This window comes from Amia ocellicauda, chromosome 10 (assembly GCF_036373705.1).
Source record: "Amia ocellicauda isolate fAmiCal2 chromosome 10, fAmiCal2.hap1, whole genome shotgun sequence".
Lineage (NCBI taxonomy): Eukaryota > Metazoa > Chordata > Actinopteri > Amiiformes > Amiidae > Amia > Amia ocellicauda.
In genome coordinates this window covers 37,931,405-37,944,912 of record NC_089859.1, presented here as the reverse complement: position 1 = coordinate 37,944,912, position 13,508 = coordinate 37,931,405, and the positions used below count along the sequence as shown (strand labels likewise).

The 13,508-nt window shown below is 42.0% G+C and overlaps 1 protein-coding gene across 4 annotated transcripts in view; it reads left to right on the top strand.

The window, feature by feature from the left end:
- The window catches only part of atp9b (ATPase phospholipid transporting 9B), a 234,371-nt gene that overhangs the window by 34,978 nt on the left and 185,885 nt on the right, over positions 1-13,508 (top strand). For all 4 annotated transcript variants that reach the window (XM_066716058.1, XM_066716057.1, XM_066716056.1 and 1 more), the window contains one exon: positions 11,283-11,433. In XM_066716058.1, coding sequence (XP_066572155.1) covers positions 11,283-11,433 — 151 coding nt within the window. The remainder of the gene's footprint in view (positions 1-11,282; positions 11,434-13,508) is intronic.

The following is a 13,508-nucleotide window of genomic DNA, read 5'->3' as shown; positions in this document are numbered from 1 at the left end:
TTTGATAATTACATAGGATGGATAATGATTGATAGTACAATTACAGTGGCTGTCTTGCCACAACAATACAGGCTACCACACTGCTTTACAACATGGACAATTCATTACTGGCTAAAACAAATGCAAGTTATGAAAAACAAAACGTAGCTACATGCACAATATCTATGCAACGCAAAACAGTTGTTAAAGGCTACCTGTAATGGTCGCACATGTATAGCCAATTCAGTAGATCAGGTGTTCCTGATGCATATTCAAGCAATAACAGCCAACTATTTACTAACAAGCATAGATTAAGCTTTGCTGCACTGCACCTCTAAAATGGCGCAGGTGCTGTGAAGTCATGTCGTTGATGCATGTATATATACTGTATACGGAAACTAGTGTGAACAAAGTACTGGCAAGTACTGAGATTGTGATAAAATAAACAAAACTAGTGTAATGTGGATGAAGAAATGCAGCTGGATACTTGTATGAGCCTTTAAAAGCAGGCTATTCAAATTTAGGAAATAATGAGTGACACCGATGACTGGAGAAATATCAAATCGGTAATGTTTCACGCAGTAAACCGATTATTAGTTTAACAACTTAGAAATATACAATATGTCAAATTACAGATGGGTGACCAATTAAAGGAAAAAACTAAATGTTTCAGTAAGGCCTTGGGCCACCATGAGCTGCCAGAACAGCTTCAGTGCACCTTGGCACAGATTCTAAGCGTGTCTGGAACTCTACTGGAGGGATGGAACACCATTGTTCCAAAAGATATTCCCTCATTTGGTGTTAGGATGATGATGGTGGTGCAGAGCACTGTGTAAAACGTCGATCCAAAATCACCCATAGGTGTTCAATTGGGTTGAGATCTGGTAACTGCAAAGGTCATAGCATATGATTCACATTATTTTTTCATACTCCTCAAACTAGGGCTGGGCGATATGACTTAAAAATAATATCTGTATTTTTAGAAGTTTGGGCGACAAGCTACAAAATAAGACCAAAGACATTCAAACTACAAGTATTTTGTTAATCATTAAATATGCAAAACAAATATCTCATACAGGCTGTCATGGTAAATATATGCAGAATGCAACACATTACAGTGCAAATGTTGTGTGATTACTATTACATGTTTTATGTTGTTATGGGATAGATATATGTATATACGTATATAATGCCCCCCACAGCATAACAGAGCCTCCAGACCCCCTCACTGGGGTCAAGCAGTCAGGCCTATACTGTTCTCTTGGTGTCCCACACATGCACTCGCCCACTTGTCAAAAATTTGATGAAGGATGACTCATCTGACCATATCACTTTTTTCCACATCTCTGTAGACCAGTGCCTATGGTTTTTGCACCACTGTGCTCTCAAATGTGCATTTGTCTTTGTAATGAGGGGTTTATGCACTCAACCCTACTATAATATCCCTCTCTGTGTAGTTCTTGATGGACTGTTCTTGTTGATACAGTCTGATCACGTCCTGCATTAACATTCTTAGTCACCTGGGAAAGAGTTGCTCTTCTGTTTTTCCTTACATATCCCGGTAATGCACGAGCGTCACGGTCATTGAATGTGCGTTTTCAACCACAATTTCCAACCCTATTTACTGATGTCTTTCCGATAGATCTAAATGCAGGAGTAACTTTAGTCACTGTTCCTATTGAAACACTAGCCAGTTGAGCAGACTTTGTGACTGAAGCTTCTGCCATTTGTTGCCCAGTAATGACCCCTCTTTCAAAATCACTTGGATCCTTTCCCCTTGCCATCTTGATCCAAAATCGAGGTCAACTGGGCCTGCTCAGCATTTGTATACATGCCACAGAGCATGATAGGATGTTAATTGCTTAATTGTATCATTCAGGACACCGCTTTTTAGGCATCTGAATTCGTTATGTTCCTCCACTCATTTATCCAGGTTCTTCCAGGGGCAACTTACAAATTATAAGAGTAATACAAAGTGCAATAATACAGTGCAGTTCAATGCATAATACATTTTACAAATTCCAATTTACACAATTGTATACAATATATAATGTATTACATTACAGATTGTAGAAGCTGATAAGTGGGGCATCAAATACATCAGAGTATTAAAGTATTAATTCACGGGGAACCGATTTGTGATAGAGATGTGAGTTTTTAGCTGCGTAGCTGAGAATCTGCTGAAAAGAAACATCTGGTTTACATCGTGTACTTCCTTGCTTTAAAACTACAGGACATGGTCATGCACCAATGGAAAGGACGTTACTATAGTCTGTCATCAGCCTAGAGGTTTTTTGCCCAATCACAGATCATGACTTTACAGATATCTCAGACAGCTGTCCTGGCATGAATATTGCTCACTAAGATTTCGCTTGGAGCTATCAACAACAATGTCATATTGACCTTTGAACTGGGTAAATAAATGGCAATATGACGATGCCCTCGAGTGTTACTTGACCCAAAAAGTTGCCAAAAAACTTAAGCCATTCGGTTAGACTCGAGGGTGTAGCTTTTGTTGACAATACCAGCAGGATGAAAAGTAATCATTTGATCTGGGTAAAGGTACCCTTTAATTACCATAATTACACTTCCCCATGCCAATACAATGCATTTCCAATCGCAGAAAGCAAAAAATACTGTACAATGCAATACTACTACTTATCAAATAACGCAGCTCGGACACAGCTACGCATATTCTTTCAGATCACTACTCTTTGCTGTTTGCTTGAAGCAGGGGTGTCCATTTCCATGTATTTCTCCTATAATAATCAGTCACATCGTGTTTTTTTCATGCAATTGTGAGCACTGCTAAACTATTCACTTTGCCTACTAATTATTAATGTTAGATTTTTTTTTTCTCATGCAGTTTTGCGGTGAAACTTTTATTTTTCCATTGTTGGCATATGTAACTTTTGTAAGTAAACCTAAATGGTCAAATAGACCCCGCCCTCCTACTGTGTGAAGGCCAATCAAAATTAGATTTTTTCCAACTGGTGAATGTTTGAGATTATGTATGAATGGTGCTAGGGAGTTGCATGAATGAAGCATATAGACGGTTTAATATTTGTATTAATGAGCTCCCGGAAGTGAGCTGTGTGTCCCTGAAATCGCACCATTTGATAATGTGGTGTAGTTCACACATCGATAAAAACATATCAACTGTCCCATCCAAACGTTAGACAAGGGTATTGTACTATGATGAATTTGGTAGTTATTTATTTGTTTACTTTAATAAGTTTTTATGTCTTTTTAATGACACTAGGTAAAGAAAATCCAGATTTGATCAAAAAAAATAAAAAATAAAAATAATTTAAAAAAATTGAGTGACCACCCTCGTGTTCTATTGTCCTAGTATTTCTCTATGTGAATGTGAGTTATCTTTGAAGTCGAAAGCACTGCCCAAATGCTACACACTTACGTAGAAACCTGATCGAAACGTCACTCTATCAAAGCTGCCATTGGCCACTGCCCATGTCTCTCAGAACAGGTCCCTTCCACTTCCTGTATTATAAAACTTGACGTCAGCGCAGGTTCATCCTCTTATGCCATTTCGCTGGACTCGAGAATGTAAGCTCTCTGTCTGTCTTTGTAATAAACATTCAAACTGTTATTCCCCACCATATTTTGCTACACATCGTCTCTGTCTTGTGTCTAATCCTGATTCTGTCCCGTCCGTGCACCGGAAGTCCGGCTGCGCTTTCGGTTTCAGTTTCATTCACAAGAAGAGCCTTTTAAAAATAATAGTTTTGTTTATATAGTGCTATATACACTCACCTAAAGGATTATTAGGAACACCATACTAATACTGTGTTTGACCCCCTTTCGCCTTCAGAACTGCCTTAATTCTACGTGGCATTGATTCAACAAGGTGCTGAAAGCATTCTTTAGAAATGTTGGCTCATATTGATAGGATAGCATCTTGCAGTTGATGGAGATTTGTGGGATGCACATCCAGGGCACGAAGCTCCCGTTCCACCACATCCCAAAGATGCTCTATTGGGTTGAGATCTGGTGACTGTGGGGGCTAGTTTAGTACAGTGAACTCATTGTCATGTTCAAGAAACCAATTTGAAATGATTCGACCTTTGTGACATGGTGCATTATCCTGCTGGAAGTAGCCATCAGAGGATGGGTACATGGTGGTCATAAAGGGATGGACATGGTCAGAAACAATGCTCAGGTAGGCCATGGCATTTAAACGATGCCCAATTGGCACTAAAACATCCCCCACACCATTACACCACCACCACCAGCCTGCACAGTGGTAACAAGGCATGATGGATCCATGTTCTCATTCTGTTTACGCCAAATTCTGACTCTACCATCTGAATGTCTCAACAGAAATCGAGACTCATCAGACCAGGCAACATTTTTCCAGTCTTCAACTGTCTAATTTTGGTGAGCTTGTGCAAATTGTAGCCTTTTTCCTATTTGTAGTGGAGATGAGTGGTACCCGGTGGGGCCTTCTGCTGTTGTAGCCCATCCGCCTCAAGGTTGTACGTGTTGTGGCTTCACAAATGCTTTGCTGCATACCTCGGTTGTAACGAGTGGTTATTTCAGTCAAAGTTGCTCTTCTATCAGCTTGAATCAGTCGTCCCATTCTCCTCTGACCTCTAGCATCAACAAGGCATTTTCGCCCACAGGACTGCCGCATACTGGATGTTTTTCCCTTTTCACACCATTCTTTGTAAACCCTAGAAATGGTTGTGCGTGAAAATCCCAGTAACTGAGCAGATTGTGAAATACTCAGACCGGCCCGTCTGGCACCAACAACCATGCCACGCTCAAAATTGCTTAAATCACCTTTCTTTCCCATTCAGACATTCAGTTTGGAGTTCAGGAGATTGTCTTGACCAGGACCACACCCCTAAATGCATTGAAGCAACTGCCATGTGATTGGTTGGTTAGATAATTGCATTAATGAGAAATTGAACAGGTGTTCCTAATAATCCTTTAGGTGAGTGTATATACCGACTGCTGTGTTGGGTTTTTGTCCACAAGACTTTTTCCTCCACAGCAGGAACGCTAGCAGCGGCAGTAAAATCCGAGGCCCGGCTGCCTGGCCTGAGCCTCGGTGTGTCATAACAGATCTCGCCCGTGTGAGGTGCTCCTCCCCCGGCTTGCGCGTGCAGTACAGTCCGCGGATGCGGCTGTAGGAGATCTCGCTATCTCAGTTCGCTGGGAACGAGCTCTGATTAGCCTGCTTGTCTGTGTGTGCAGGTCTCGGTTTTAGATCACGCTACGGCTGGTGGTCTACTTCCCTCGGACCCCTCGGACCCCGGACCCTGCATCACCCGGTGTCCCCGGAAACCCCAGCACACACGGTGTGGTTAAGCCTACGGGCCTCCACGGCGCTTGTATCCAGCACCTGGTTCTCGCATACACAGTGTTCTGTCCGGCAACAGCAAGGTTGCGTTTTGTTGGTAGTACAGTGCCCCCGTGTACATAAACGTTGCCGGGTGGAGATGCACTTACAGTGGTGAGCCCGCTAGGCGCTCCACTTGTCTCGGCGGTATTTCAGTTGTTGTGTGCTGTCGCAGCGGCATTTCAGTTGTTGTGTGCCCCTAGTGCAAACACTGACCGGTGCCCCCGCCAGTGTGCCGCTTGCACACGTGCGCCCCTGCGCAAGCACGTGAACGACAGGGAAGAGTGCCGGAGCGAAGCCCCTCTTCTGAGTCATCGTTAGCCCCCTCCCCACCACGCCATCGGCGACAGAGAACCGGCTTCACAGACAGAGGCAGAGATGAGGCCATTCTTGCCCTGAATAGCAGGATGGATCATATCTGCGCCCTCCTGTCTGCACAGGCAGCGCAAACAGCAGCCCAGACCCTGACCCCCCCACATCTTGAGTCTGCTGGCCCATGTACCATGGGACTCTGAGGGGAGCCTCTCTGCCCTCTCTCTGGACAAGGACAGCAGACAGGTAATCTGGGAGGAGGACCGCCTGGGAGCTGGCCCTTTACCTGGCCCAGTTGGCTGAGGCCCCGGACCCAGTCACTGCATCACAGGCCACGCCCCCTATCTGAGAGATAGTGGTGGTGGCCGACCTGCTGGTCAATGTGATGTGTCACGGCGCAAGGGCAACTGGACGCTCCTTGGCAGCTATTGTGGCGGCACGCCCACTATGGTTCTCCACTCAGACCACTCAGGAACCCTAAGGATCGACGTGCTAGCCCACACATGACCGCGCTGTCTCCTTTATGCATTCCCACCGTTCCCCCTTCTCCCTGTGGTACTGGAGAATGTCAGGAGGGAATGAGCAACAGTTCTAGTTATAGCCCCTCGCAGTTGGCCTCGCAGATTCTGGTTCGCAGACCTGATTGCCCTCCTCCACGTAGAGATCCTTGGCAGCTCCCAGTGAGAGCGGACTTTTTGTCCCAGGTGCAGGGCACGCTTTGGAACCCCAGTCCGGGCCTCCTCCAGCTCTGGGCTTGGCTCCTGAGTGGGAGCGACTGATTGCCTGCAGTCTGTTAGATGCGGTAGTAGCCACTATTCAGTCGGCGAGATCTCCCTCCTATGAGGTCGCAGTATTCCTACCGCTGGCGGACATTTAGCAACTGGTGCCAGGACGGCTGTCAAGAACCAATTCATTGCCCCATCGGGGTCATATTGCATTTTCTACAGTAGTTGTTGGACCCAGGGCAAGTCCCCGTCCACGCTCAAAGTGTATCTGGTGGCCATCTCCACATGTCATGTCCGGATTGATGGCAAGCCCCCTGGGTCTCATTTCCTGGCTGTGCACCCCTTCACTGCCTGCATGGCGTCTTAATGTAGTGCTGGACGCACTTTCCCAAGCCCCATTTGAGCCACTGAACTCAGCTGAGCTGAAGCTGTTATCACTTAAGACTGCATTTTTACTGGCAATCACCTCTGTAAAACGCGTGAGCGAGTTACACACCCTGTCCATACACCCATCGCGTGTCCGTTTTGCAGGAGATGGCTTCGCTTCAGAGCTCTGCCCTGTGCGGGCCCTCGGGTGCTATTTGGAACGCACTATGGACTTTCGGCACTCAGACCAACTGTTTGTGTCTTACGGAGCACGGACACAGGGCCAGGCGCTTTCAAAGCAGAGCCTCTCGCATTGGATTGTGGACACCATTACCATGGCCTACTAGTCCACCGGGACCCTGGTGCCTGAACACTTGGTGGCCCACTCGACTCGAGGCGTTTCCACATCTTGGGTCCTTTTTCATGGCGCTCCCTTAGCAGATATTTGTGCTGCTGCAGCTTGGGCCTCGCCGCTTGCATTTGCCTGGTTCTACAGGTTGGACGTGATGGGACTGGTCCCTTCCATTGGGAACCCGGTATTGGCTGCAATCGAGCCCCAGTAGTCTAAGGGCTCTGGCTCCTGTCTTTTTCCTCTCCCAGTCTGCCCCTGTTAAGTGCATCCTGAGGGAGCTAGTGAACCGTGTTTTCCCTTCTACCGGACTATGCCTTCCAGTCGAGCACCCATGCGAGCTGCTCCTGGATTTACTGACAGCCTGTCTGTCTACAGGGACGTTGCCTTACGAGGTTGCCCTGTATATAGTTTGTTCATTATGTATTGTGTTGCAGTGGTGCATGCCTGTGGCCTGTACCCCGCTTTGTGTATATATATATATACAGTGAGGGAAAAAAGTATTTGATCCCCTGCTGATTTTGTACGTTTGCCCACTGACAAAGAAATGATCAGTCTATAATTTTAATGGTAGGTGTATTTTAACAGTGAGAGACAGAATAACAACAACAAAATCCAGAAAAACGCATTTCAAAAAAGTTATAAATTGATTTGCATGTTAATGAGTGAAATAAGTATTTGACCCCTTCGATTTAGTACTTGGTGGCAAAACCCTTGTTGGCAATCACAGAGGTCAGACATTTCTTGTAGTTGGCCACCAGGTTTGCACACATCTCAGGAGGGATTTTGTCCCACTCCTCTTTGCAGATCCTCTCCAAGTCATTAAGGTTTTGAGGCTTACATTTGGCAACTCGAACCTTCAGCTCCCTCCACAGATTTTCTATGGGATTAAGGTCTGGAGACTGGCTAGGCCACTCCAGGACCTTAATGTGCTTCTTCTTGAGCCACTCCTTTGTTGCTTTGGCTGTGTGTTTTGGGTCATTGTCATTCTGGAATACCCATACACGACCCATTTTCAGTGCCCTGGCTGAGGGAAGGAGGTTCTCACCTAAGATTTGACGGTACATGGTCCCGTCCATCATCCCTTTGATGCAGTGCAGTTGTCCTGTCCCCTTAGCAGAAAAACACCCCCAAAGCATAATGTTTCAACCTCCATGTTTGACGGTGGGGATGGTGTTCTTGGGGTCATTCCTCCTCCTCCAAACACGGTGAGTTGAGTTGATGCCAAAGAGCTCGATTTTCGTCTCATCTGACCACAACACTTTCACCCAGTTCTCCTCTGAATCATTCAGATGTTCATTGGCAAACTTCAGACAGGCCTGTACATGTGCTTTCTTGAGCAGGGGGACCTTGTGGGCACTGCAGGATTTCAGTCCTTCACGGCGTAGTGTGTTAACAATTGTTTTCTTGGTGACTATGGTCCCAGCTGCCTTGAGATCATTAACAAGATCCTCCCGTGTAGTTCTGGGCTGATTCCTCACCATTCTCATGATCATTAAAACTCCACGAGGTGAGATCTTGTATGGAGCCCCAGACCGAGGGAGACTGACAGTTATTTTGTGTTTCTTCCATTTGTGAATAATCGCAACAACTGTTGACACCTTCTCACCAAGCTGCTTGGCGATGGTCTTGTAGCCCGTTCCAGCCTTATGTAGGTCTACAATCTTGTCCCTGACATCCTTGGACAGCTCTTTGGTCTTGGCCATGGTGGAGAGTTTGAAATCTGATTGATTGATTGCTTCTGTGAACAGGTGTCTTTTATACAGGTAACGAGCTGAGATTAGGAGCACTCTTTTAAAGGGAGCCAGAAATCTTGCTGATTGATAGGGGATCAAATACTTATTTCCCTCATTAACATACATTGTTGTCCTGGAAGAAAACTTGCTTCCTTCTGCTCTGACAATGTTCCCCAACTCAGAGGGTTGGTTTTTCCAGCAGGACAATGCTCCATGCCACACAGCCAGGTCAATCAAGGTGTGGATGGAGGACCACCAGATCAAGACCCTGTCATGACCAGCCCAATTTCCAGACCTGAACCCCATTGAAAACCTCTGGAATGTGATAAATAGGAAGATGGATGGTCACAAGCCATCAAACAAAGCCGAGCTGTTTGAATTTTTGCGCCAGGTGTGGCATAAAGACACCCAGCATCAATGTGTAAGACTGATGGAGAGCATGCCAAGACGCATGAAAGCTTTGATTGAAAATCAGGGTTATTCCACCAAATATTGTTTTTCTGAACTCTTCCTAAGTTAAAACATTAGTATTGTGTTGTTTAAAAATTAATATGAACTTATTTTCTTTGCATTATTCGAGGCCTGACAACACTGCATCTTTTTTGTATTTTTTTTATTTTTTACATATAAATGCTCTAAATGACAATATTTTTATTTGGAATTTGGGAGAAATGTTGTCAGTAATTTATAGAATAAAACTAAAATGTTCATTTTACCCAAACTCATACCTATAAATAGTAAAACCAGAGTAAATGATAATTTTGCAGTGGTGTCTAATTTGTTTCAGAGCTGTAATTTATAGGGTTAAAGTCACAATTTAGTTTTTTTGGTACACATATCTAAGTTAAGGCATAATCTAACCATTTAAGTGTATAACTTTAATTGATTTTTTAAAATCGATCTGCCACCTTACTCGAAGACAACCCAAGCATTGTTTTATTATTATTACAATATCTTTAATCTAATTCTTCCTAAACTGTAACTTACGGTCCCCAACTTATGGTAAGTTGGTATAATAAATAGAAATAAATAATGTATAATATAAAAGTAAAAGTTAGTATTTAGTTTTCCCCAGTGCAGATACATTTCGACTTAAAATGTATTGAACTATTTAAATGAATGCATGCAGTTTACATTTATGTTTCCTAACCATTCAGAAGCACTAATGTCTTTGTTTGTGGCATGCATCTCTTCCACCTCCACATCCATCTCTCTGGTCAGGTCATCTCTGGGCCTGACTAGTGGCTCAGACATATATGTACTTATTGTTGTTCACATCAAAACTTTCACACAAAACATCAAAACCAATAACATTGCTTTCACTGTCAACTACCATTTTATGCTAGTTGTTTACATTGTGAATGTCCTGGTGTGATGTCACGCACTCTTGCTCTTCTTGGTAGATGAATAAGGTTTAAAGTAGAGAATTTGCTTGTTTAGCAAAGCCATGTCCCATTTGCAGCCAGTGTGCAGCATCCTTCCTGATGATATGGTATAGTCTGTTTCTGAGCCTGTTATTTCTTTTAAATATTTTTATTAAAACAAAAATGAAAATTGACAATATGGGAAACCAGCCAATAGTTTAGTTTTATTTTACCAGCATGAAAACATAACCCAGATCAGCTTCTGCAGGTCAATTACAGTGGATCCTTGACCAAAACATTTTTAGAGGGGGGGAGAGAGTGTTAATTAGGGTTCCCAACATTTTTACCAATGAAATTCCAAAACACTTGCATGACTTCTTATCAAATTTCCATGACTATATATAGGTGCATTTAAATGAGGTAGTCACAACCACTATAATGTGAACTTCAGATGTTTGTGGGATCTGGTGGATAAATGTGGACTACAACTTGAAAAATGACAAATATATCTGATAGAGTAAATCAGAGTGGACACAGCCAGCTGTTTTAGGACTCGCCACCTAAAAGGGTTAATTTAGATTTTCAATTTACATTAATGATAAGCTTACGAACAAAAATAATACAATCATGATCATTTTAGGTCAATTAAGATTGTCCATGACTTTTCCAAAACTTTATGGATATTTTATGATATTTCAAAACATTTCCAGGCCTGAAAAATAACATTTCAAATTCCATGACTTTGCCGGGATTTCCATGACCCATGGGAACCTTGGTTAATTGTTAAATATAATGTTTTTTTTTTTCCACTGTAAAGATATTTGTGTGTCTGATCCTTATGTCTGTGATTTATAATAAAAAAATTGGTTGTATCTCTTATTGTATAAAATGTTGTTTAGCAGTTAGTGCAGTCAGAATCACTCAGCTTTGCTTTGTTGTATTCTCGCACCAAACTGCACCATATGACATCCCTTATACAATAAGAGCCCCCCCTTCTTGCAACCTGTTAACTTATAGTTACAGTAAATAACAGCATGCAGTACAGGTAAGGGTTATATTTGAACATGTTTTCTTTTCCCTTGACAGTTGTTGTGACTGGCTTGCAAACACATGTCGAAGGAAGAAAGAGCTTAAAGCTCGTACTGTGTGGCTGGGTTGTCCTGAGAAATGTGAAGAGAAGTATCCAAGAAATGCAATCAAAAATCAAAAGTATAATATCTTTACATTCGTTCCTGGGGTAAGTTGTAAATATCATTCCCTTCCAATGTATATATTTAGCAAAAAAAATGTTTACATACTGGACTTCTAAACTAATATGGTGTAACACAAATCTATATGGTGATGTTTACAAACACTGTAGCCTATATACTTTTATGTAATGTAAAAATATATTTTTCAAAATGCTGAAGTACCATATACTTGTGGTTGTGTTGCATGGTAATCATCAGGGTCTGTAATCATTACAGATTGCTACACAAAATCATTGGTTATTATCCTTTCAACTGCTATATAATCATAGAGTAAAAGCTTTTCCGCTAGTGCTATTGCCTATTGTCCAAATATGGATTTTCTTTATTCGACACACTGAAAAATCATTGTGTAATGCACTATACTATATGGTAGGAAACCACAGACTGTTCTGCTGGTCACCTTAGATAACATCTGAAGTTTATTAAATTTAAGTGGTTAGCTAGATCTTGCAGTTTGTTTTGAGGGCCAAGACCATATTTTACTACACACACTCATTTACACTAGCCACAGTTAGATTAAATTAGTTTTCTTGGTTAAACAGAGACGACCTTAGGAAACCATTATAAAAATAAAATAATTAGATGTATGCTGGCTAATGGTTGACTACTTTCACTGACATACAATCGAATGCAGTTGACAGCTATATTAGGTTTAGAGGGAAAGACACAGAGTTTATATACTTATTTTAAAAGGTATTCTGCCTTCAGAGAACACTGAATTGTAATGCCAAATGGAATAAAGCTCAACATGTGAAAGGGGGCAACTGAACACTTGCAGGACCTTAGGATATGGAATGAACCAGCACTTATCAAGATAAGAAGATACTATGTAGTACTAGTGTGTGTTTAATTATAAAGTTATTCTCACTGATTTGTGTGCAAAGGCCCAAATCAAATTCTTTATCTGTTTTCTAATCATTAGATCAGTTTAAAGACCTTACATGACTCACTGTTGTATATTCTGTCAAACAGCATGCTCTCAATTTAGTGTTTAAGAAAGAACGTTTACAAATGAGAGGAGCTCGTTTGCTGTCCATGGTGAACCAAGGATCGTATCCAGTTTATTTTTAAATGTTCCCAGATTGTCAGCTTCAACCACATCACTGGGGAGTTTGTTCCAGATTGTGCTTGAAATCCTTGAAAATGCTTGAATTTTAAGGTGGTATTTTCAAGCTTGTGAAAGTGCTTGAATTTTGAATAAAGTGCTTGAAAGTGCTGGAATTTTGTGAATATATATATTTTTTAAATGTTCTAATCACTGTCATAATAAATCGTCAATTTGATTAAATGAATTAACTTCTGGATATAACTGCAGTGGTTGGAGAGCCGGTTGATTGCTTTATGCTGCGGCCAGTACGATCCTGTTTGATGTGTGAGCCGCTGACACAGCGCGCATCAGCGACCAGTCAGGCAAATGTGCTGCAAAGCTGCCGTTTCAGAGAGAGGGGGCTCGATAACATTGAATATACACGATGGTTAAAACAAGGTCCACATTGCGGACAGCATTGTAAGGTTTGCAAGAAAAATATTCAAGTTTTCATTATGGGAGTCTGAGCTGTCGAGTTATGCCAAAGGTAAACGGAACGGAATTTTCCATCATTTCTAGACGTGAAGGGCCACTGTAGGCATGTGTTTGATCGTTTGCTGACAATTCCTGTTTCTGTGCGCAGTCATGTATGTGCACATCAGCATCAAGTGTGCGCTTGCGCACTGAGTTTCCCCTGCGCTGTCCAGAGTGAGTTTAGAATTTTTGCTTAACTTTTCTTTGTGTATTATTAATACTTAAAAAAAAATAGTGTAAAGGTTTTCTACAAATATATACATTTTGTAATTATATAAATTAGACAAAATAAACATATAAAAGTACTAGAATACAACAGAATAAGCCTTTATTTTTCAGACATGCACAGCAATAAGCACAACCGCAACCAAGACGGAATAATAAGAATAACTGTTGCATATGTGTATTCAATTGATCATTGTACATGAAATACAGTCAATAAACATTGATTTAATTAGAATTAAATTACTAGAAAGATAGATGGATAGAATATGCTTTTTC